The 26,473-nt window shown below is 33.4% G+C and overlaps 1 protein-coding gene across 5 annotated transcripts in view; it reads right to left on the reverse strand.

Annotated features, from left to right (window-relative positions):
• Window positions 1-26,473, reverse strand: part of Cdh9 (cadherin 9) — a 129,971-nt gene that overhangs the window by 19,074 nt on the left and 84,424 nt on the right. For 4 of the 5 annotated variants that reach the window (XM_052743081.1, XM_052743079.1, XM_052743080.1 and 1 more), the window contains 4 exons: window positions 8,013-8,307; window positions 3,241-3,360; window positions 2,575-2,754; window positions 648-835 (listed from right to left, as the gene is read on the reverse strand). In XM_052743081.1, coding sequence (XP_052599041.1) covers window positions 648-835; window positions 2,575-2,754; window positions 3,241-3,360; window positions 8,013-8,307 — 783 coding nt within the window. The remainder of the gene's footprint in view (window positions 1-647; window positions 836-2,574; window positions 2,755-3,240; window positions 3,361-8,012; window positions 8,308-26,473) is intronic. The other variant, XM_052743082.1, reaches the window with a different exon arrangement.

Below are 26,473 nucleotides of genomic sequence, written 5' to 3' on the forward strand. Positions count from 1 at the left end.
AAAATCAGAAGATTGACTAAAATACAAATCTGGAATAAATTTACATTTCATCAACTTGAGTATTTGTAGAAAGAAATATATAAAGGAAAGAAGTGAAAAGTAAAAGTAATGAATATTGTCTATATTAGTCTATACATGGTTTCAGGTCATTTTCAAAGATTCCATTAAAAGTCAATAAAATATATATAAATGAGAATATCTTGCATAACACCCTCTGATACTTTAACTGCTAATCATCAGGTAGAAGGCTTCAAGGTCAATTCTAGCTCTTAGCTCTTCATCTTGTTTCACTCACTCACTTTACATAGACCATCACACTTACAAAAGATACGAAACGTATGACATATCAGTGATGAATCTGCCTATTGCTCATCCCATAGAGAAATACAATGCAAGTACTCTTGAGTTTACTCTGAGTCTGATTCTCATCTACGACCAGCACAAGCATTTGATCGTGAGTAGCAACACAGCTATCAGGAATGATGGATCCCTTATTTGAAGTGAAATCAGTTTTCTTACTTTCTGTGAATGATGGACAAAACATAAAAGAGGATGAAAAGTAGATCTATGGTTGTTATTCTCTGTACTGAAAAGCAAAAATAAACTGAAGAGCACTTAGTGAAAGTAGAAAGACAGCCAAGAGAAACCTGTTTGACAGTGATAATCCCCTCCTGTGTATCTTTGTCAGTGATCACATCAAACATGTCTGATCCTTCTCCTTCCGAAATGCTGTATTCCAGCTCGGCATTCTCCCCAGTGTCAGGGTCATTGGCTTTTATCCTTCCAAGATGAGTTCCAAGGGGTGCAGACTCCAGAGAATTAAATTGATAAGTACCTGTAAATTAAATCGTAGATGCCGTGACTTTCAACTTTGGATGACACAAATTTTCTATTTCCCTCTAAGTAAAGTGATTTAAATTGAGAGACATTTTCATCAAATTGAATTGTATGCTGTCAAAAGCTATAGATTTGTGGAGTATAAAAATGATGTCTACACGTTTAACTTCCTCAGTTTATTCATGAGAAATATAATTTCCAGACAGACTAAAGGAATGTTCAATGTTACTTGAAGAGCACACAGAAACCTGATTTAATAATCTAGAACTCCAAAAAAAAAAAAAATAATCTAGAACTTCTGACCTAACAACCATGAAAACTAATTGTTACTTGATTATGACTTTAAATATTGTCACTATACATTTCATACCCTCAGAATAAAAAAAAGAATGTGGAATTTTTCAAATAGTCCATATTTCCCAGTAATTTCTGAGCAGCAATATATTTATTATGATTGTTTCTAGTTATATATTTAAATTTAATGTCTTTAAATAGCTTATTTTCCATGTTTAATGTTTACAGATCCAGCTATATATCACATTTTGTTCTTATTTACAAGCTGCCTATAAATGTAAAATATAGAATTTGAAAGAAAATAAAGAAATGTATGTAAACATCGGTGCTTGGCATTTTGTAATCTCAAAAGTTCTTTATGGTAACCTATTTAGTCCTAACAAAGAAGCAACATGAGTAAATGATTTTCAGTGGACAGGCAAAAGGAAATTATCTTGCTGAGCAGTGGAAAAGAGAATAGAGTTCAGATTCTCTGACTTCAAAGTCTGATCTCTTTCCAGTGATTTTGTGGTTAAGATTGGGAGGTTTAAAAGTCTCACTGTGGAATTCTATATTCAATGCTCTAAACTTTAAAGTCAAGTCCTAGTCAGGAAAACTATGATAACATTTAATTCACAAAATTATTGTGAAGAATTCATGCTACTTTGCCATTATTTCTGCAATCCGTCCAGTTCATGGTCCAGAACTCAGCATTTTCTCACTATTAGTGTCAATCCAGGCCTTCTGCTAGCATCCTAACAGATGACAGAACCATAGTGTGGTAATTCATCCATTTATACACTTAGTTTATATTTTATAAATCTGAATGGAAAGTTTAGGTGAGAACCTAAAGGGAATTTACTGATTTTCAAGTTTCATTAAATAGAATAACTCTAAAATTTAACATGTTGTTACATACTAGATGATCTCAATATTAGTAAGATATTTACATAACCAAGTGTTCATGAATTTTTAAGTAAACCAAAAGAATATTAAAATGCTGCCAATTTTACCCACATACATTGCTTTAAATATAGATCCTGTTTTTAGAGATGATAGAACATCCAATCTGTGTTTTAAAATTCATTAAATAGGGGCTTATAATGCTTGTTTATAAATTAGCTGAGAGTTGTGAACAGTGTACACTTTGAATGTAAACAGACAGACTCTTGCGCCCACATTCCTGCCCAGGGTGGATAGAAGGGTGGGATAGCAATAGTCACTGTGAGGACATCAGCCTTCAAAGCTGTCTTGCTCATCAAAAGCTAGAAAAACGTCAAGTGCAAAAGAGCCTTGTTTCTGTTCTGTTTTGTTTTCTTCCATCCTTTATTATCGCTTTATTTTCAGGAAATTTTTATTTTTCCCATTTAGGAGTGGTGCATTGATTTGCCCTCCCCAAAGGAACTAGACACTAAGTTCTGTTGTTGTGGTGTAATGACAATATTCCCATTACGCTGTCCGTACAGCCTGCCTTACTCTGCGGAAACCGAGGAGGGTTGTTGTTGACGTCCGTGAGGGTGATGTTCACTGTGGTTGTTCCAGAAAGGCCTCCCATCTGGCCGCCCATGTCCTTGGCCTGAATAACCACCTGATATTGCTCTCTGTTTTCTCTGCTCATGTCTGGTAATGCAGTTTTTATTATGCCTTTTAAAAAAGTGAAAAATTAAAACATCAACTTTTGAAATCAAGCTATACTGTTCAAGATCCTTTTACCAAAGATAGACGGGAAAATGAGAATGTCCTCAATAAATTAAATTTCATAAAAAATGTAATTCACAAAACAGAAAACATTATATTTTGTGCATTTTCTATTTTGATTATTTGACTTTGCTTAATTTTTATAATCATTAGTTTCTTTAAGGGTTGAGTATTTCCTTATTCAGCAAATTATAGTAATCTCTGAAATTTTGTCTCATAAATTTAAACCCAATAAATAATAGATAAAAGAGCTAAGCAATTAAATAGGTTGTGTTAATATAAGGATGTTTTCTTTCATTTCCACAAAATAACTGTAGGAAGTAGCTCTACAAAACTGTTTGGATAGGTTTTAAAACAGAAAATAGCCTAAAGAAATTGTGTATCAGTCTATATTATGTAAGATAAAATAGACTAAGACTTGACTGTATTTACCTGATTCTGGATCCACGGAAAAATATGGCTGCCCTTGCAGTATGCTGTAGACGACTTTGGCACTGTTCCCGTAGTTGGCATCGTCTGCATCCGTGGCAGTCACTTGTATAACAGAGGTACCTGCACCCAGCCCCACCCCAAGCAGAGGCACATCAACTATTCTTCATTTTATATTGTTTCAAAAGCCATTTATTTTTCACTCATTATCATTATTATTATTATTATTATTATTATTTTCTGAGCAGGGTTTCTCTGTGTAGTTTTGGTGCCTGTCCTGGATCTCACTCTATAGACCAGGCTGGCCTCAAACTCAGAGAGATACACCTGGCTCTGCCTCCCAAGTGCTGGGATTAAAGGCATGTGTAACCACCACCTGGTCTCATTATGTTAAGTGAAAAGAAATCCTGGGTTTACTCTTCACTATCCAAGGCATGAAAACCATAAGATATATTTTTATCATTGAGATTAATAAATTTTAAGGAATTGAAAAATTGATTAATGGGAATATTGTGATGAGGAAAGTTCTCACTAAATGCCATAAACGTCAACTTTCCAAATGGCATATTTATTGCTAAATAACAAGGCACAAGGACAAATTCAACCTCCTGTTATTTTTTTTATCTTAGTGATTTGTGATTATAATGTAACAAAACATAAAAAGGTCTTGCTATGAAGAAGCCAACAAAGAAACAAATGAGTTATATTGCAAAATGTAACCTTAGTAGGTCAGAAAGTGTGAGTTCAAAAATCATAACTAAACACAGGAATCAGTACCAAAGAAGAAAAAGGAGCTGAACTATAATTTTTCTATGTAGCAGATAGTTGCTGTAGGGATATTTACTGTACGTAATATCAGGTATTGACTGTGACTTGTACATCCATAAATAGTAAGTAATGGACTACTAAACTTTCTCAAAAGTTAATTTATGAATTTCATATTTGTTGTATTACCAATTTTATTTTCTACTAAAATGAAAATAATTTAAGCCTTTAAATTGTAAAGCTAATGACAATCTCCTATCTAATTTTTACACATTTTAGTATTTTTTGGAGGATATTTGATTTATTTCTTTTTGCCCTTTTTAAGGGATCAAGGGAAACAGACCAAGCTTATTTAGGTTTGGTTAAACATGTGGATTAGGGGATCAAAATGACACATGCCTGTGCAGAACTTTTAACCAGGAAAGCTCATCACCTCTTCTCTACTATGCTCCTCCACAATAATTAACTTGACTATCAAAGAGACTAATTCTCTTTTCCCTAAGCATTTGTGTTCTGAGGGAATCAGAAGGGAGTATGATGGTTTCTTACAGTGCAGTTTAAACAAAAAGTCTTTTGATTAGATGGGGGAATATTGAAGTCTTCATATGTTAGACATAGTTTTGTTTTGTTTTTTTCTTTGACATGTAAATGTTCAATGGGCTTGACAATTCAGGTTGCTATTCAAGTTTGAAGGCATGGCACCAAGCACAGGAGACAGAACCATTCCACAAGCTTTCCATAGGATGATTAGAGGAGGCAGAATATTGGATTGTCAGCAGTTCATTGATATTAACACTTACCCCTCATGGCACATGGAGGACTTATTGCAGGGTGTTTACCCACCAATCCCACAGTTCCCCAGAGTTTTCTTGAGTGTGAGCAGCAGGAAATATTAGATAGAAGGATTTAGATTGTGGAGATAAACAGAAAATACAGGATAGACTCGAGAGGGACTGGAACCTATTCCAACGGCCCCTACTGTCTCTGCCCCGGGTTTTTATAGAGATGCCAAGGGGTGGAGCAAAAGACCTCCTCCCCCAGCACAGCCAAGTGCAGACCATCTCAGACACCTGCACTCAGGCTCCTGGTCCTAATCATCCTCTCTATGCAGACCTGCTGGGTAAAGCCAAGAGGAACCTGAAAATGGGCTCCCACAACATATGCCTTTGGGCCATATACCACAGAGCCGGAAAGTGACAAGAAGGAAATTAGAACTAGTTAGTCTGAGTAAAGATCACACACTCCAAGTGATTTTCCCCACAGATTACTTAGTTAAGGGTACTTGTTGATTCCATAGCCAGTCAGTCTTTTAAAAAAGGCCTACATTATCACAGGAAGGAATCAGAATTGGAGTGAATTTTAAAGTAACTGTCAAGGAAGGCTAGCTTGAAATTTCCTACAGTGGGAAGGACTGGAAATTGTCTTTTAGAATATAAGTAAAATCATATTTAGGAATTACAAAACATATGCCTTTCAAACTCAAACATGACAGAACAGTCATTAACTTAAATGAAAGTGCATGCAGATATGGAAACTCAATATCTGATAACTATTAAGAATTGAATCAGCAAAGGTTTTTAAAATAACATTTTAAAGTATTTAATTTAGTATGTATATTGTTTTCTATTAAATAAATAATGATAAAATATATGCTTTTATTTAATTTGAGAAAGAAGACACATGAACTGAGCAGATATATGATAAGAACATAATGGAATTATGGGATATCCAAGAATAGACTAGAGGATAAGGAAACAGTAATCAATATATATTGTATGAAAAAATAATCTATTTTCAAGAAAAGGGGAAATGACAAGTTGTTTTACACTAAAATTCAATATATTTGCTAGAAAAATATCTTGTTTTATTTTATTTATTTTTATACATATTGGTGTTTTGCCTACATGTTTGTCTGAAAACATATGTGCCTGGTTTCCTGGGAAATAGAAGAGAGTATCAGAGACTGGACTTACAAACAGGGAGAAGACACCATGTGGATTCTTGGAAATAAACCTGCCCCTTCTGGAAGAGGAGCCCATGTCCTTTACCCAGAAGCCATCCTTTCCAGGACCCGCTCTGTGTGTGTGTGTGTGTTTTTTTTTTTAAGAGGAAGTAAAGACTGAATACACTGTACTAATGTACTTAGGACTGTGTGTGTGTGTGTGTGTGTATAAAAACAGTTTATAAAAAAAGAGACCACAAATTTGAAAAAGAGAAAGAAGGATATATAGGAGTGTTTTAAGGAAGGAACAGGAAGTGGAAAATTATGTAATTATATTATAATCTTAAAAAATAAAATAATTAAAAAAATTAAGAAGTAATGCTATGAAAGTTTAAAGTACACAACAATATAAATAGTCCTGATCAAATTTTCTAATAATCAAATATTTCTGTCAACTTAATAATGTTTATTACATTTTTAAATATGGAAAATCTATGAAATGCTAAGATTTAAAATAATTTGCAAAATAGCATATCAAAATAATGTTTGACAAAGGTTACAGAATATAACCATAATTCAGTTCAATTCAAAATTCATCATTTATCCAGAGATTAGAATCTTACATGTATTTTCTTCTTAATCACAAGTTCATAAAAATGCTATCATGTACATCTAAATTAGCTTCATGTTGGAGAAATATAGATCAATCCAGAACACTTTAACAGTCTAAAGTTATTTGAACAACATTGAAGAAAACCCATCTACACCTACATTCTGAAGGGCCTTGTGAACTCAAGACTCCTGTCTTTTTGGATAAATTCCTTTTACAGTATAAGAATGAAGACTAGGAGAGATGACAGAATCTCAGTTTCCTCAAATAGGGGAGCTACACAAAATAAAACTTCTTCATAAACTCTTGGTTCCTCTGATATAGACAGACTATATCATTAAAAAGCAATCATGCCATACTCTCAGCAAAGAGGTATACAAGATATATTTTTTTCTTATGGGAGATTTTTTTTTACCCAAACATACATTATTATGATATTATATGTTACTATATTATATGTATATATAAAGAACTAATATTCAAATGATAATGTTAAATAAATAAAAATGCACGTCTTACATAGGATATATTTAGTCATTATTACTTTGACAGTATTTTAAGGTGATATTCAGCTCTTTTTATAGACTGTAATTATTATTATACATTGATAAAATTCAATGTATTAGGCCGGGCGGTGGTGGCGCACGCCTTTAATCCCAGCACTCGGGAGGCAGAGCCAGGCGGATCTCTGTGAGTTCGAGGCCAGCCTGGGCTACCAAGTGAGTCCCAGGAAAGGCGCAAAGCTACACACAGAAACCCTGTCTCGAAAAACCAAAAAAAAAAAAAAAAAAAAAAAAAATTCAATGTATTAACATACATAATAGTAGTAATTTGGTATATTAATGATTGGTGCTTAAAACTGGGACAATCTTACTACTATGAGAAATGATTGTTTCTAACTGGCAGGTAAAGCCAAACCAGAGAAAGTTCATAAGGATAGACAGAAAAATCTGTGACTCTTAGCATGCTGCTACAGGTTATTTGCTCTTCATTCAGTTGTCAAATTCTTCTGAATTTTGAATTCCTAATTAACAGGATGGACCGTAAAGTTCTATTTATCATACTTATAAAACAAGGATGTTTTGATGATTAAACGTGACAGTTATGTAGAAGTGTTTGTCAAACACAACAGTTCTCCATTTCAGTTCTAAGTGAGAACTGCCAACACAGTTCCCCTTTAGGGCGCAATGCATTCCACAGGACAGCTAGTCTTAATGAGAGAGCAGGTGTAGATTCCAACGGAATCAAAGAACTGCACTCAGTAAATGATCATTAAAAGGAGACATTGCTATATTAATAATTTAAAATAATTGGAAAGGAGTTGTTTAACTAAAATAAGAGTTTCCAGATACTGCTCTAATTTTGACAGTAGAATGCATATAATCACAGGCCCGTACATTTCTTAGTATAAATATAAGAGAGCAAACATGTTGTACACTCGCTTTAGTAGATACCTACCAACTCCAGACATCTCAGGAACAGTGGCTGTGTACAAGTCTTTTGTGAATTTTGGCTCATTGTCATTGATATCATGGATTTTAATGATGAATTCAGATTCCGGCTCCACTTGCCGCCCAGTCTTTCTGTCTATAGCCTTGGCACGAAGAATATACAGGGATTTTTCTTCTCTGTCTAATTTCTTTGCAGCATGAATGTCTCCTGTATTTTCATCTATAACGAACAGATTGCCAGCCCCATCTCCTGTCAAAATGTATTTTAAATTTCCATCTCCTTTATCTTGGTCAGTGTGAAGCTTCAAAGAGTAGAAAAGAAGAATTCTGTAAATATATGGGTGGTCATTTCAGTGAAAACAATTTGATAGGCACTAATTTCTCCCCATATCATATTATGTCAGTCACGATCTGGACAATTATCTCAGATCAAAGGGAAACTAAACATTTCAGAATTTGTTATTCTTAACATATAACACAACCAGGAATGGATGAACTTAGAATAAATGGTACTTGAGTTCTTTCAAAATCTAGTGGTTCAAAATATTTTGAATAGAATATTACCAAAATTTAAACCTCTATCTTACTACAGAAGAGAAAGATAAATTTGTCTGCATTTTGTGTTTGAAATATCAATCTGAATTACATTTTAAGCAAATAAACTCAGATATGATATGAGGTATTAATAATTCATCCTAATGGTGACTGCAGAACTAAGGAATTAGTTTTTAGCTAGTGTTCATTTTCAGTAGTTATTCTGCAGAAGCCTCTGTTTATGGAAACGAGTCACAAAGAGGATAGACTTTAAATGTTAAATCATTTGCAATATGACTTTCAGAAAGTGCTTTTTTTTGCTACCACATTCTCATATGTGAGAAATGATCTTTCTAAACGTTTTAAACTTCAAGTGACACAGAACAAGTGGGGATATCTTTGTAGATACGTCATGTCTTTTTTTTGTCGTTGTAGTTGGGAAGTCTGGCTTACTTTTTTTTTAATTTAAGAAAATTTTTATTCATCTTATGTATCAACCACAAATCCCCCTGTCCTCCACAGATCCTTTTGTAATCCTTCGTCATTCCCCCCCACAGCCTTCCCACCTCCTGACCCAACCTTCAATCCCTCTTTTTTCTGACACATGGGGAGTCAGCAAAGCCTGGTGCATTCTGTTGAGGCAAGAACAAGCCCCTTTACCCTGTATCAAGTCTGAGCAAGGCCTCCCACCATAGGTAATGGGCTCCAAAAAGCCAGCTCATGCACCAGGCAATGACATCATGAAATTTACAGGCAAATGAATGGAACTAGAAAGTATCATCCTGAATGAGGTAACCCAGACTCAGAAAGACAAACACAGTATGTACTCACTCGTAAGTGGATACTAGACACAAAGCAAAGTATAACCAGACAACAATCCATAACTCCAGAGAAGCTAGAGAACAAGGAGGACTCTAAGAGGGAAGCATGGATCACCCTGGGAAGGGAAAATAGATGAGAACTCTGGAGTAAACTGGGGGTGAGGGAAGGCCATAGAAGGGAGGGGATGGGGAATGAGAACATGAGGGAAGGGAATGGCAGAGCTAGGGGAGGGATGGCGTGGGAGAGCATCGAGAGATATCTTGATAAAGGGAGACATTATGGGGTTAGGGAGAAACTTGGTGCTATGGGAATTCCCAGGAATCCACAAGGACGACCCCAGGTTAGAGATGTCACATTTTAAAGAAAAAATAACATGTGTTCTAATTAATATTTATTCTATAAAGATAACTTATTCATAAAAACAGCCTGATGATTAGGGTTGGAATTCATTTGTAAAACAATGTCTAAATGAACCTAGGATGAATCACAAATACCATAATAATAATGACATTAGATTATAAATAATAATTATGACTATATGGACAACTACTGAGAATTTAAAACAAATGGACTAAGTAATCACAGCCATTCTGAACTAGATGAAACCTTACTTTTGGCAATGATTGTGGTTAATATGTTAGATGGAAACAATTTATCTGTGTATATTGGTACAATATCATGACTTAATAAATTTCTAGTTTTGGATGATTAAACCAAAGTATTTTATAAATTGGTCTTTCACAACTTCTTTCTTAGCAATGAAAAACCTAGAATGGAATGGATGTGAGATAGTATGATGTTGACTGTGGGGTACGATTTCTGTTATGCCGAGTCATCTACAGTGACATACTATACAAAATAACACTAAAAAATCTAAATGTGATTTATTTCAAAACTGCTAAAGGATCACATTTCAAATAAAATGTTAGTCTGGACTGGCCTCTCCCCTCTACGTTGCTTTCCCACTTAAAACCCACAAATCCTAATCTAACCTGCTGGATACCATCTTCTGAATCTAATTCTATCTTTCTATTTTCCGTTTGAATTCTTTCTTACCAAAACTAAGAATAGAACACTGTTTGATCTTTTCTTCTCTTTTGCTTTGAACTACATCAAAATAATCACCACATGCAACAATTGATTTCTTCTCTGAAATATCTTATAAAATCCGTCTCAGTTTCATGACTACAACCAGCCTTTTGTTTTCCCACCATATTTTGTCTAGTATAGAGCAATAATCTCATGGTGATACTGCCTCCACTCTTATCCCATGACAAATATTTCTTTTCATGTTAGAGAAAATTATGAATACAGTCATATGAGAAATTTTTAAAAAAACAGTGTTTAAGATAAGTAATAAATCACAATAAGCCAGAGTTAGTCACATACAAATATGTGTTCACATGGGTGGGTGCGTATTTTTCTTTTTTAATTTGTTTAGTAATACAACCTTATTGTATTAAATTCCATAATATTAATTTTAAAAGAAATTTTTACTTCTGCAGTCCTAGTAAATGCTTGATGGTTTACTCTCCCACGTATAACATTGATAATCATCTCTTAGTTGTAAAAGTTATCATTGTTATTTTTCACTTCCTTAAGCATAGGTACCAAGTGGATTGTTTTCCCTGAACAGTTCTAACTACTTTCATGCGTAATTTGCATTTCTTTCACTGCTTTACACTCTTCTATGTCTTCTGAGTGGTTCTCTTATTAAGTACCTGTCCTATCTCCTCTTTGTATTTTTCCCCTAAGAACACTTTCTCTAATTCAGTAGATTAGGATGGATGAGCAGGCATGGTAATTCATAACACAAGGCACTCTCAGTCATTGAACTAACCATGTATAGTTACTCTTCAATGTGCCAAACTAACTCTATAGTGTGTTAAGAAAAGATTGTTACATGTTTTTTGGTTCCCCAAAATATGTTTACTAAGGACTTGGTATTCTTTAACAGCATTTTCTTCAAATATATACAGAAAATTCATCTATTAGTAATTATTAGTAAAATTAGATCAATAAATAAAGCTACTTCTAAATTTAAATAACATTTCAGAAATATCCATACATGAATAAAATTATTTTAATAAAAATATTTACAAAATATTGATGATAAGTACTTCTGTTCAATTAATCATTACATCCTATGATCTTGAAACAATACTTTAGTAAAAGGAAATATTACAAGAAGAATGAGAATGTCAGATAAAGAATAATATGCACCGAACATTCATTAATGTGCTAAAAATTACATAATTAACTAAAACATTCACTTTGTTGACTTGATTAAACTATTATATATTGATACCATCTTCTGTCATAATTATGCTCTAGGTTTGTAGAGTTGAATATAAATCATCAATTAAGTATTTTATTAAAGAAATATGTATATTTCTTTAATAAATATATATATATAGTATTTTTAACTATATCACAACAAAATACTGTTAAGAGGTACATACTTTAATAACAATCATTTAAGTTATATTTTTTCTTTCTTTTTAGGTATTGTGTGCTTTTAACATTTAAGAATAAATTGTACTAATTCTGTAATGACGGAAAAAAAGTGATGAGGAAACATATAATATAAATAAGACATTTCCCCACAGATTTTCTCTACTTTTCTAATATGTTCTCCAAAGATAAGAAATAAATATGAAAAATCAGTGGAAATTTGTTCAATAAAAGCATTAAATATGGAAACATGTGGAATAAATGTTTTTGTTTATCTATTCTTCCCATGATGTCCACTGTGCTAAAACCATTATACAATCAAAATACACTCAGATATTTCTTAATTTAAGAAATTATATTCTGGTATTTTGCTATATTTAAATATGCACAAAATTCAGTATATAATAATTAGAATATAATTATTTTACTCAGCTTGATATTCTATATTTTGTTAAGAATCATTTTTATAAACATATTTTAAAAACTCATTTTTGTCATATTTTCCTCTTTGTAAATATCTAGGATTCTGGAAATTATTTAGCCAAAACTTGGACTTACAATATGAAAATATAGTTTGAATTATTTTATGATAATCTTAAAAATTAAAAGTATTAAATATTAAATTTAGTGAAATTATAGCCAAAAATATTTGTGGGGCTAAGGATATAAAACACAAGTTTCACTAAACTTGTTCATATATTGACAGCTCTGTAACAGAGCATTTATATTCTATCATGTAGTGACTTCTATAAAAATCAAATCTACTCATTTATGTATATGTTTATACATGTGTATGTATATTTATAATATATACGTGTGTGAGTGTTTTAAACAAAATTTTGTAGCTGGCATAGTAAAAGATATCTATAATCTTAGCACTGGAAATTGAGGCAGGAGGTTCATGTGTAGGAAAACACTCTGGAGTAACTAGTGAAAACTTTTCAATGAGAAAACCTACACTTAAATAAAAATTTAAAAACTATTTTATAAATATAAATTTTAAGATGTTTTTAGTTATTTTTACTATTTTAAACATGTAAAACCCTATACATAGAATTTGGAACATTTGCATTAATGAGGAAACCTGCAGTAGTTTAGACAAACAATATATGTGATTTAAATCTTAACAAGATACATATTCATGTGTCCAAACATATAAACAACCTGAAAGAGCAAAACCACATGATCATGTCATTAGATGCTAAAAAGCCTTTGACAAAATCCGACATCCCTTCATGATAAAAGTCTTGGAGAGATCAGGAATACAAGAAACATACCTAAACATAATAAAGGCAATTTACAGCAAGCCAATAGCCAACGTCAAATTAAATGGAGAGAAACTCAAAGCGACTTCACTAAAATTAGAAACAAGACAAGGCTGGCCACTCTCCCCATATCTATTCAATATAGTATTCGAAGTCCTAGCTAAAGCAATAAGACAACAAAAGGAGATCAAGGGGATACAAATTAAAAGGAAGAAGTCAAACTTTTGTTATTTGGAGATGATGTGACAGTATACATAAGTGACCCCAAAATTCTATCAGGGAACTCCTACAAGAGATGAACACCTTCAGTAATGTGGCAGCATACAAAAATTAGCTAAAAATAAATCATTAGCTTTCCTATATACAAATGATAAACAGGCCGAGAAAGCTATCAGAGAAACATCACCCTTTATAATAGTCAAAAATCATATAAAATACCTTGGGGTAACTCTAACTAAGCAAGTGAAAGACCTGTGTGACAAGAATTTAAGTCTTTGAAGAATGAAATTGAAGAAGATATCAGAAAATGGAAAGATCTCCCATTCTCACAGATAGGTAGAACCACATAACAAAAATCACAATCTTATCAAAGCTAACTACAGATTCAATGCAATCCCCATCAAAATCCAAATATTACAGACCTCAATATTCAATATTGAACAATATTCAACTTCAAATGGAAAAACCAAAAAAAAAAAACAAAAACAGAATAGCTAAAACAATCCTCTACAATAAAGCAGCTTCTGGAGGCATCACTATCCCTGATGGCAAGCTCTACTATAGAGCTATAGTAATAAAAACAGCTTGGTATTAGCATAAAAACTGACATGTGGACCAATGGAATCAAACTGAAGACCCTGACATGACCTACGAACACCTGATTTTTGACAAAGAAGCCAAAACTGTATCATGGAAAAAAGAAAGCATCTTCAACAAATGGTGTTGGCATAACTGGATGTCAATATGTAGAAGATTGCAAATAGATCCATATCTGTCACTATGCGCAAAACTTAAGTAAGTCCAAGTGGATCAAAGACCTCAACATAAATCCAGTTACTCTGAACCTGACAGGAAAGAAAGTAGGAAGTAGCCTAGAAAGCATTGGCACAGGAGACCACTTCTTAAATATAACAGAGTAGCACAGATACTGAGAGTAATAATTAATAAATGAGACCTCCTGAAACTGAGAAGCTTCTGCAGGACAAAAGACACGGTCAATAAGACAAAAAGACAGCCTACAGAATGGGAAAAGATTTTCACCAACTCCACATTGACAGAGGACTGATCTCCAAAATACATAAAGAACTCAAGAAACTAGACATCAAAATACCAAACAATTCAATCAAAAATGGGCTACAGAGCTAAACAGAGAATTCTCAACTGAATAATCTCAAATGGCCAAAAGACATTTAAGGAATTTCTCAATATCCTTAGTCATCAGGGAAATGCAAATCAAAATGCTCTGAATGAACCGGAGGTCATTCCATATTTTCTTAAATCCAGGTATTTCAGGATGACAAAACAAGGACAAAACCAGAATGTACTCTTCTAAACTGATCATCAAAATCATTGCATGCATACATGTAATGCAATATGTATGTGCATAGGTGCAATTTTTATATGCGTATTTCCTCCAGAATATAAAAAAGAGAAAGGAAGGCATCATAAATACTCATTCCATGAAGTAGTAATTAACTTTAATTAATAAAACCTGGTTAGAAGAAGAAGAAAAGGTATAAAGAATACAATGTCTCTTTCATACAGACACATTTGCAAAGATCTTCAAAAGGATGTTAGAAAGTCAAATAAAATCTGCATGCATGGAGTACACTACCACCAGGATTTAATCCATGGATACAAGATTATTTAAACATTCCCAAGGAATTAATGTAGCTTATCATTTGACAGGCTAAAAAAAGATATAAGCATAAAATATATACCTGAAGAACCTTTAAAAACTCCCAGTACTGGGTGATGACAGAAAACTCTCAGCAAGCTGGGAATAAATTGACACTCTACTAAATCACAAAAAAATAGTCATTTCCAAAATAAATACACAGACAGGTCTAAACTTAGTGAGCATCTATTGGCTTCTAAGATCAGAAACAAAGCAACGGTTTTTACTTCTGTTGAATGTGCCATTGGAAGTCCTATGCAATACAGCAATACAAACCAATGAAAGTCGAAGGGATACTGATTCAAAAGGAAGATAATAAGACTACCTTCCTGTGTCAATAACATGGAAGGTTATGCAGATTATACTTAAATTTTTCCATAATAACAAAAGCATAAACCAATTCCTTCATCTAGCAAGTGAAGGTTATATGAGGTTAATGTTAAAAAACAAACATAGAGGGTGTATTTTAGCAATAAACAAATGAATCCTTATTACCTTGTTCTTTTTGTTTTTCTGGTTTTTTTGATAGGGTCTCTATGCACCCACCTCTTGAGTTCTGAATTATAGGCATGCATCATCACACTGAGTTTTTATATAATGCTAGGGAATTGACCAATTCATGTCTTCATTTAGGCTAGCAAGCCCACTACCATCTCTGTAACATCTTCTGCCCCAGAAATCACATTTTCCACTATTCTTATTATTTTATGGGGATTATTATAAATAATTATTATTTATTATATCAACTCCCCAAATGAAATATTTAGTTAAGATATAATAAAATATGTACAATCTTTTCATGTCAAAAACCTACAAAATTGATTTAAGAGATGGCAGAAAAATCAAATAAATGACGAGAGACGCCATGTTAGTGAACAGAAGAATTGAGGACCCTGATGCCAATTCTTAACCTTGTCTGTGGAGTCAATGAATCAATAAAAAATCAGAAGTGAGACTGTTTTGTTTTGGTCTGTCATCATACTTATTTCTAAGTTTATACAGAAATGGTGATATTCTTAAAATAAACAGCATGGAATTGAAGAGGAATAATGATACTTTAGTCCAAGAAGTTTAAAAATTTAGAAAGAGTATTCAGTTCAATAGAGCAGAGTAGAGAGACTGGAAATTAATGCAAATAAATACATTCACATTATCTTTCAAAGAAGAGGAAGCACAGTCCTTCGTGAATGGTCCGGGACAACTGGAAAGAGCTGCCAAAAGAATGAATCCATATAACTCATACACAAACACACACACATAGCAACACACATCTTAAAACCAAGTACATAACTACTGTAATAAAATTACAGAAGTTAGTATGGGACACTTCCTAAGTCACCTTATATTTTATAATATCATTTTAGTTACAAAATTTTAAATAGCATTATCCAAACTTCATAAAAATTAAAGACAGCTCCTTTGACAAGACATTACCGATATTTAAATGAGTGCCACATACTAGGAAAACATTTGAAAAATATTTATTTAGTGTAACTATCATAATAAATTTTGTGAAAATAATTACCTCAATCATAAACTGATTTACCTCTTTTGATCAAAGAAGAAAGTCAGAAATAAAATACATGTAAAATGGACAATATTAGAACCATAAAATACAGCTGCATTACTGTCATACCATATGAGACAGAAATACAGAAAATTATTATCCAAATCATAAAAACCAGTTTCTAGTTATGTGATATCCTTGGCAGACATATAAAACCATGGAACTAATGTAAGCTATTCATAACACAGGACACCAAGGAGTGTATTGCAGAAAGTAGATGGGAACTCTGCTTTTTTTTAGTTTTTTTTTTCCTGTAAATCTTGAACTGCTCTAAAATTAAAGTCTGCTAATTACAGAAACAATAAAAATACATTATGAAAACATTTGTGAGGAGAAAGTGAAAAATAAGCCACGAAGTGAAATAGTCTTGAAGTTTTTAAAATAATTTATGTGAATAGTTTTTGAAATTATTGTATAAGTAAGTCAACCAGTACAAAATCAGGAGAATATAATAAGATATTTTGTAGTGGAAAATCAATAAATATTCAAGGTGTATTCAACTGTTTGATCCTTTAGCAAAATGTATATGGATGCTCACTGGATAAGACTACACATATTTCTTTAAATATATTAAGATAAAGATAAATTAAACAAGCAAATAGAACTATGAAATATTGTGATTCAAGCTGTTACTTCTTTCACACATTTGAGAAACATTTCAGATAAAATACTAAGTTTTATTTATGAAGTTTTATCACAGAGCCATAATAGCAAAGTAAGCATGATAAGAGCAGAAAGCAGGTATGTTAACCACTGGAATGAAGCAGAGATCTATAAAACATTCAATATTCTATATCCAACTGTTTATTTTTACAAATATTAAAAAAACTCACAGACATAATTTAGAGAAGAAAAAGGCTCTTTATCAAATGGTGCCGAAAAAGATTTCCACATGCTGAAGAATGAAGATACTTCCCTATATCTCACGCTATGAAGTAATTGATTCAAAATTGATCAAAGACCTTAATAGGAAACCTGAAAGTCTGAGATAGCTAGAAGAAAACAGAAGTCTAATCCATATCACAATACAGGCATAAGTATATATGTTTTGTGAATCGTTCCAGTAACTCAGGAGCAAAACAAGTAAAGAGATTACCTGAAACACCGTAGGGAATTAATATCTAGAATATATAAAACCTAAAAGAACCCAAACACCCCAAATCGTCTAATCAATAAGTATTCTATTGAACTCACCAGGTAAGAATACAAGCAGAAATACAACAGATTTGAAAAAAAATGTTAATATCATTATCTTTCAAGTTTTAACACAGTGAGAATGGCTATCATCAAGAATCAAATGGCGCCGGGCGGTGGTGGCGCACGCCTTTAATCCCAGCACTCGGGAGCCAGAGCCAGGCGGATCTCTGTGAGTTCGAGGCCAGCCTGGGCTACCAAGCGAGTCCCAGGAAAGGCGCAAAGCTACACAGAGAAACCCTGTCTCAAAAAATTAAAAAAAAAAAAAAAAGAAAAAAGAATCAAATGGCAACATATGCTGAGGAGAACGCACAAGAAATGAATGTTCATACACTACTTCTGGGAATATATACTAATGCAAGTACTAAGAAGACCAGTATAGAGGAATCTCAAAACAAAAATTGTCCAGAGAGTGAGTTACATGTTACAAAAGAGTTGCATATTCATGTTTATTACATAATTATTACATAATTATCCATATTCCACAATATGGAACCAGACTTAATGATAATCAAAAAAAATGAGTGGAATTAACACAAATTTTAAAAGGTCTTACTAATAAAACACCTGGAGCCAGATATTGGGGTAAATTCTGAAAGATCAGAGAGACAGAACAAGTCACAGCCAACCTCACCTTGCCAACTGTTCAACTGATCTTGTTTCCTTAGACTGAAAGCCTCTGAGTCCTCACTGGAATGGATCTCAGCTGAGCTGCTCAAAAGCCTCTAATTCCTGGTCCTCACACCTTATATACCTTTCTGCTTCCTGCCATCACTTCCTGGGATTAAAGGCATGTGTCCTTCCCAACCTAAGACATGAGATCTCAAGTGCTTCGATTAAAGGTGTGTGCCACCATGCCTGGCTCTGTTCCCAGTGTGGCCTTGAACTCACAGAGATCCAGACAAATCTCTGCCTCCCGAGTGATAGGTTTTAAAGGCATGTATGCCACCACTGTCTGGCCTCTATGTCTAATCTAGTGGTTGTTCTGTTCTCTGACACCCAGATAAGTTTATTAGGGTACACAATATATCAACCACAAGTGGATATTACAAAATACATTTTATCTATACAAACTAAAATCATATTAACTAGCAAAGAAGAATGAAGCTCTATCATTTTCTGGAAAATGCACTAATTGGAGATCATCGTCTAAATGAAATTAATTTGCTCAGAAAGACAAATGGTATTTATTCTCTCAAATTTATAACTAGATTTTAATATACACACATATAGTTCATATATATGTATATATGGTGACATAGACTATATATGATGACAAAGTCTATTAAGTTTGAGGAAAGATCTAAAATGAGGGGTCAGATGCCAGTAAGTGTATTGACTGAAGCAACACAAAATATCATATATTTTCTCTTAAGTGAAACCTGGACTCAGTTATTTAGTTATATATATATATATATATATATATATATATATATATATATATATAAATTGTGTTTAGATATATAAAATGTAAAACAGGAGCTGGGCCATTCAGCAGTAGGAAAGAAGGGGACAAATAAGCATTTAGAAGAATATAATCTTCACAGCCATGAAAGTAGTGACAAGGAGCATATGCAACAGTTCAATGGCTGTTCATGAGTCAAGACACCACAACGAAACCCACCAAGTAATCCAAGTTGCAAGTTACAATGGGGATTGTACACAATACATAATTTTTAATTCAAACAAGTTATCAAAAGATTAAAAAATTGTCAACTTTTTGCTTCTACTTCCAAAACTACAGTGATGGAATACTAATAGTCTTGGAATGCATGGTAGGGAGGAAAAATCCTAGTGAATGTGTGAATTTGTTTTTAAATTGTACCAAACACATTTCACATTTAATCAAAGAATTAAATATGCACATTTGTAATACAGTTACCTCAATATAGAATTTTTCCTATGATTTTCATGAAATATAATTTAAATTATATCCCTAAGGATGTTACTGATCCTGTTGTTTTAATAAAAATACTAGCCACGTGCACTCAAAAATCTCTTAATTGTAAATGAGTTTTCCATATCCAATAAAAGTATATAAGCTTAAACTTACTTAATAGTAATAGTACATGAAGGGATTTTATGACAAATTGCCATGGTAAAGAATTGCTTGCTTAGGATAGAGGGCATCAAGCACAGGTGGGCTGACGAATTCTATGTTTTGAAAATGGAATATCAGGATAATTGTAGACATCCTTAAATAAGTATGTGTGTGTCACACCAGTTTGTTTTCAACACAATGTAAAATGGCTCATTATTGTACCTTCCAATGTTTTACTTTTTAGGCAATGTGAAAAAGACACTGGCCAACAGATGAACTCATTCAGGTCTTTTCAATGTATTTTCCTCTTAAATCCAAAGTCCCAGAGGCCTGGAGTACGGGTTAAAGTGTAGCTTTCTATTTAAGTAATAAAACATGGACTGAGAACATCCATTGCCACATGTTTTCTTCTTAAAGAAGAAAATGCGATCACAACAACATTATTAAAGCTAGTATTAAAGCACTTTACCTGATTCCAAAGGATGTTGAACATTTTTTTTTTAATGTTTCTCAGCCATTTCAGATTCCTGGGTTGAGAATTCTCTGTTTAAACATGTACCCTAAATTTTGACTGGATTATTTGGTTTGTTGATGTCCATATTATTGTTTTCTTTATTTATTTTGGTATGAGTTCTTTGCCAGAAATGACCTTGGTGAAGATCTTTTCCCATTTTGTAGGCTGCCAATTTGTCCTATTAACATGTCTTTTGCCTTACAGAATCTTTTCAGTTTCACGAGGTCTCATTTATTAATTGTCTGTCTTAGTGTTTGCTCTATTTGTATTCTGTTTAGGAAGTTGTCTCCTTTACCAATGGATTCAAGGCTATTTCCCACTTTTTCTTCTATCAGGTTCAGTACATTTTTTTCACTTTTATTTATTTTGTGTCTTTTAAATCATGTATCTTTTTATTTTATTAATCAAAAATTTTCATTTATTTTACATGCAAGAAAATAACTGATGTAGCTTTCAAGGTTTACAGCTGGGTAAATGGGTGATTCTTTTTATTCTCTGGTATTGTATATATCATCTTTCAGCAGTATAAAAGCAAAACAGTTGGATGAAGCTTCCAGATTGGTCAGGACCAGCTTGATTTCACATTGTTTATATATATATATATATATATATATATATATATATATATATATATATATATGTGTGTGTGTGTGTGTGTGTGTGTGTGTGTGTGTGTGTGTGTGTGTGTATGTGTGTGTGTGTGTATTTTTTTCTATTCATTTTACATACCAACCAACCACAGATCCCATCCCCTCCCTCCTTCCACCTCCCAGCCTTCTCCCCCATCCCGCCCCTGATTCCTACCTCCTCCAAGGCAAGGCCTCCCATGTGGAGTCAGCAGAGCCTGATACACTCAGTTGAGGCAGCATTTGTTTTATAACTTTAGTAGGTGGTGTCTTTAGAAATACGCCCTTACCTTCAAATTCTAATGGGTACCTAAGTGCATTGGTAATGGGATGGGATGTGTGGTGGTCTATGGAATTTCCCTCGCTGTGATGATTAATCTTGTTTGAAAAGTTGATTACATCTGGAATCAAGTACACCCCAAGCACCCAAGCACTGGACATTTCCTAGGATTTTTCTTGTCTTTTCTTCTATCTTCTTCTTTTTTTCACTTTTATTGATTCTTTGTAGATTTTTACACCATGCATTCCATTCTGTCTTCTCTCCCTGTCTCCTCCCATCTGTCTTCTGCCCTTGCAACCTCCCCATGACAAAACAAAACCAAATGTAAAAGAAAAACCAAAAGCCAAACAAAATAAATTCTCCATTGCCCTACCTATTTCCTTTTTCCAGATTATTTTTTTGTGGGAAAGGCATTTTCAAGAAAGGGTTTCTCTGTGTAACAGTCCTGGCTGTCCTCAAACTCACTTTGTAGATCAGGCTGGCCTTAAACACATAGAGATCTGTCCACGTCTGCCTCCACAGCAAAAGGATTAAGGGCATACTCCACCAACACCTGGTCAATTTCCTATTTCTGTCTTCTTCCATTTACCCCCTCCTTGCTTTCTTTTAAAGTCATGGGGCCTCTTTCCTTAAATTTATATATGTACATATATATGTATATATATTCATATATATTATATATAATTATATACATACATACAAATAACACACAGAATGAGCAGGCTTTATATAATTATATATAATTACATAGATATATAATTATTATAATTAAATTACACACACCCATATATATATATATATATATATATATATATATATATATATTTATATAAAATCCACTCAGTCTGTACAATGTTATTTGTATGTATGATTTCAGGACTAACTTCTGTTTTTTGACAACCAATTGAGATTTTCTTCCACGGGGAACAATGTTTCTCCTGCTCTCAAAATTTCCTTAATCAGAGTTGTTGAAATCAGAGGACCCTCCATAAATATTGGCCATATCTTTTGATAGCAGCCCACGGAAAAATCATATGGAAAAAAGAAACTTTACTTTTTCCCACTTGCCCACATTCTCAATGGAAATGTGCAGTAGCCAGTATTGAATTTAAAATTTTCAGAATTGGAAAGTTGACTGAGACAAGAAGATTTTCAAGAAAACTTCATGTCTAAATTAAAAGCAAGGAATGAAAATCTAATATGCCACAGAAATCATTCCCAACTTTTCATAGATACAATAATTTTCTCTGGTGGTCTGGCCATGGACTGGAGTTGACGGTTGAGTCACAGGAACTTCAAAAGACTAGAGAATGCACATAGGTCTGGTATAGATAATATTACTCACAGTTGTTATATACCACAAATATGAATGGACTAAGTAAGACTCTTTAAGTCAAAATCATCATTGAAGGCTTTGAGCTTAGTGGAAAATAAATAAATGAATAAAACTATGTCTAGAAACTGACTGGACTTGGAAAGTGAGCAAAGTGATAATCTACATATTATTATATGCCATTCAAATGGGAATTGAGTTATGCTAATAAACTCAAAAATTATATAAACATTAAAACAAGGGTTACAAAGATCTTTATAAAGGATTCATTGAATGAATTACAATGTGAATAAAACCTTTTGTTGCTCCTGTATTAAACGTATTTATTAAATTGTATAATCATATTTATGATTACTCTGAGTCACAGAATCCTTTCAATCAGCATCCCCGAATTCTAGCTACCAACTTTCCTGGTATTTCTTCTTTGCTTTCAAGTATTTTATCTAATTTCCAGGGCAGTATATGTCTTCGCTCTCTATCTGTCTGTCTGTGTATATACATATATATTCTTATGTAGATTTTTTAATGTCCATTGATTTCTATTTGACCTCATATATTTTTTTATCATTTCCTATATTCTTTACATTTTGTCATATCTTTATTCCATTTTGTGTCTTTTCGATTACTGATTAGATTTTATAGAGGGATTTTTGTTGTTTTGTTTTGTTTTGTTTTTTTGAGGGAATTAAGATTTCTCTTTAAATTTTATTTTGTCTTAAGAGGAAAACTCACTATTCTTTCTTCTTTGAAACTGCTGTATTCTTGCACATTCATATTCTTCAGTATTTTGCAAAGATATGTCCTTGTTTTTAGTCATTTGTATTTTGTTTTGAAGAAAATGCATTCCAGCTCCATTTCCAATGGTTCAACATGAATTTTTGCCATAAAGCACTTCAACCTTTACCAAATGCTGCTCAACACTAAGAACAAATGGACAACATACATCGTGAACCTTTGAGTATATTTACTGTTGTCACACAGAGGAGCAAGGAAAAACGGTTGCTAACAGGAACAATGGTGACTCAAAGCATCTACATCACAAAAGCTCATACCAGCATGGGTAAGGATTTATCTCTGGAGCCCCCTGTACATTGCTTCTGTTTATATAATCTTTGGTAGTGATTTTGTGAATCTTTTTTCAGGGCCTTCCCTAACCCTTTGTTTCCTTTGCTTCTGAGTGTTATGTGACCTATACCTTTATCCTGGAGGGAATATTTCAAGTCAGAGGAAATACCTAGTTACATACCATATACAACATACTTTATAATAATATCTTTTTAATTTTATTTTTATAGTGTGTGTGTGTGTGTGTGTGTGTGTGTGTGTGTGTGTGTGTGTGTGTATGTGTTTAATAGAATATGGGAATGTGTCAGCTAAGATACACAAAGAACAGCATTTGGAAGCCAGTGCTATTCTTCAATCAAATGGGATACTGGCATTGAACTCAGGTCATCAGACTTGCAAAGCAAGTGTCTTTACCAGCTGAACCATTCGTCTAGCTCTTAACAGTATTTTAAAGAGACATTGTTAGATGATTTTGCCTTATCATATGTTTATATGTGTTCTGAGCATGTTTATGATAGTCTGGGCTTAAGCTATATTTACTATTGAGTGAGTTAAGTTTGTTTTTGTTATTTTTATTATTTAAAACAATTTTTAAACTTGACTTAAAGTTCATTCCGTCAGATGGAACACATGCCTCACACTGACCAAGAACCTGAGACTAGATAGCCCACGGTCCTAGGATAAAACCAAGTAACAGTGATCTAAAAAAAGAAAAAAAAAGTTCCTTATAAAATGATACCTAATAACATGCTGTTATATACTCATAAATTAGTGCATGCTCAGCCATCATCAGAGAAGCTTCCCCTGCAGCAGATGGGAACAAACACAGACACCCACAGCCTGACATTATGCAGACGGTGAGAAACTTGGAGCACATAACACTAAATGGGATGTCTCCATCAAATCACTCCCCTCAGAGCTCGGGGTTACCCTTGGAGGAGGAGTGAGAAAGAGTCTAAGACCAGAGGGGATGAAGGACACCAAGAAAACTAGGGCCTCTGCATCAACATTAGCAAAACTCATGTGAACGCCAAGAGAATGAGGCAGCACCACAGGGTCTGCACCAAGTCCACTGCACATACATTATGGCTCCAAGTTTAGTGTTTGTATGGGATCCATGGGTGTGAGAAGAAGTGAGTGTCTGATTTTTGTGCTTTCTCTAGAACGCTTTTTCTCCTGTTTATCTTTTCCATCTTTGATGTGACAGATTTTTATTTTAGCTTATTATATTTTATTTTGTTATATGTTTTTAAAATTAATGAGTGAATGAAAACCTATGTACTAGGGTAAAGGTTAACAACTGAACTGAACCTGCTGGAAGAGGGGAGATCAGTGTTCTCCAATAGAGTGACACTAGATATATTAACCACTCCAGAATAGGTCTCATATTCAGTAGTTGACCAATATAGGATGGACACCACAGTGATTTTCTGGGCTTCTATTTGGTGAAAGTCGGTGTGGGGGGTGTTTTTTGTTTTGTTTTATGTTTTGCGAAAAAACTTAAAAGTTAGGTGGATATGGATGGAGAGAGGATCTGGAAGGACTTGGCAGAAGGACTAATTTGACCAAAATATATTAAGATTTAAAAAGACAATATAATTCAAAGGACAATAATATCAAAAGTATAAACTGCCAGTGAGCCTGGGCTTGGGTAAAACTTTCCCTACCACTAATGTCAAAGGACACTATCTTGACCCCTTGCAATCCCCTATTTTACTCTCAGTTAGTTCTAGAGCTTGCAGGTTACAGTAAATGGGAAAGAAAGCTGTTTGCTGTAAATATTCTCTCTGTTTATAATCTGTGTTATGTAATTCCCCATTAATTGTCATCTTGACAAAGAAATCTAGTTCTGTTTTATTTTCTTCTGTTTTGTTTTTCTTGTTTCTGTACTCTCTTCTCTCAATTTTTCCAGAGAGAGGGAAAGCAACTTGTTTTCCAGTCATTCTTATCTATTACTGGAGGAAAATTTGTAGAAACTGTAAAAGCAGGTAGCTTCCTGTGCATAAATCTTTTAGTGAAGAAACTGGGGACAACTATGTTTTCAGACTGAAGTTTCTAAGTTTCTAGACATCGTGGGTTATTTATTATATTTGCTGGAAAAATACATGGTTATCTGTGTAAGAAATAGTCCTGGAGATAGCTCACTCATTAAAACACTTGTGTTAAGCAAGAAGACCAGAGTTCCACATCTAGAACTCCCATAACCAAGCTTTTATATGGAGAGACAGCTAACGCTAAATATGCTTCCAAAAATTCATATGGAAAACTACTACTGTAAAATAAATAAATAGATAATAAATAAACAAATACTACTGTATAAAAAGAGTTTAAGTGGAATTGCCTTACAATGGAGCAACAATGCCCCTATACAAATACCCCAAGGTAAGTAGTAACAATAATAATGATTTAAAAAAACCATCACACATTACCATAAATGGGGTAACTCTTTTGCAGTTATTGGCCAGTGTAGTCCCATAAGTGCCCTAAACATTACAGACTATTGCCATTTTTCTTAGTTACCATGAAGAACTTCAAAATGAAATTATATTACTGAAAAGACAATAAATATGAGTCATAGAATATGGGGAATGAAGCTGATACTGACTTGGAAGCTTCATCCCTACTGGCTAGCTTTGATAGTGATGGAAGACGCTGTGCATAGCACCAGAAGATAAAAGAAATCAGCAGTTTTACCCAGTTGTAAATGTTGTAAGCCATACCAACGACTGGGCTGTCAATAATACATGCTCACTTGTACATTAGTGGTATGAATATCATGGAATAACCACACTTTCTTATTGGACTTCAAACTTGCTATACAAGATGAAACCCATAGCTGCACTGATACTGGCCTGTGAAACTGTGGCTAGATACCT

This window comes from Peromyscus californicus, unplaced genomic scaffold (genome assembly GCF_007827085.1).
Source record: "Peromyscus californicus insignis strain IS unplaced genomic scaffold, ASM782708v3 Scaffold_18__1_contigs__length_77618521, whole genome shotgun sequence".
Taxonomy (NCBI): domain Eukaryota; kingdom Metazoa; phylum Chordata; class Mammalia; order Rodentia; family Cricetidae; genus Peromyscus; species Peromyscus californicus.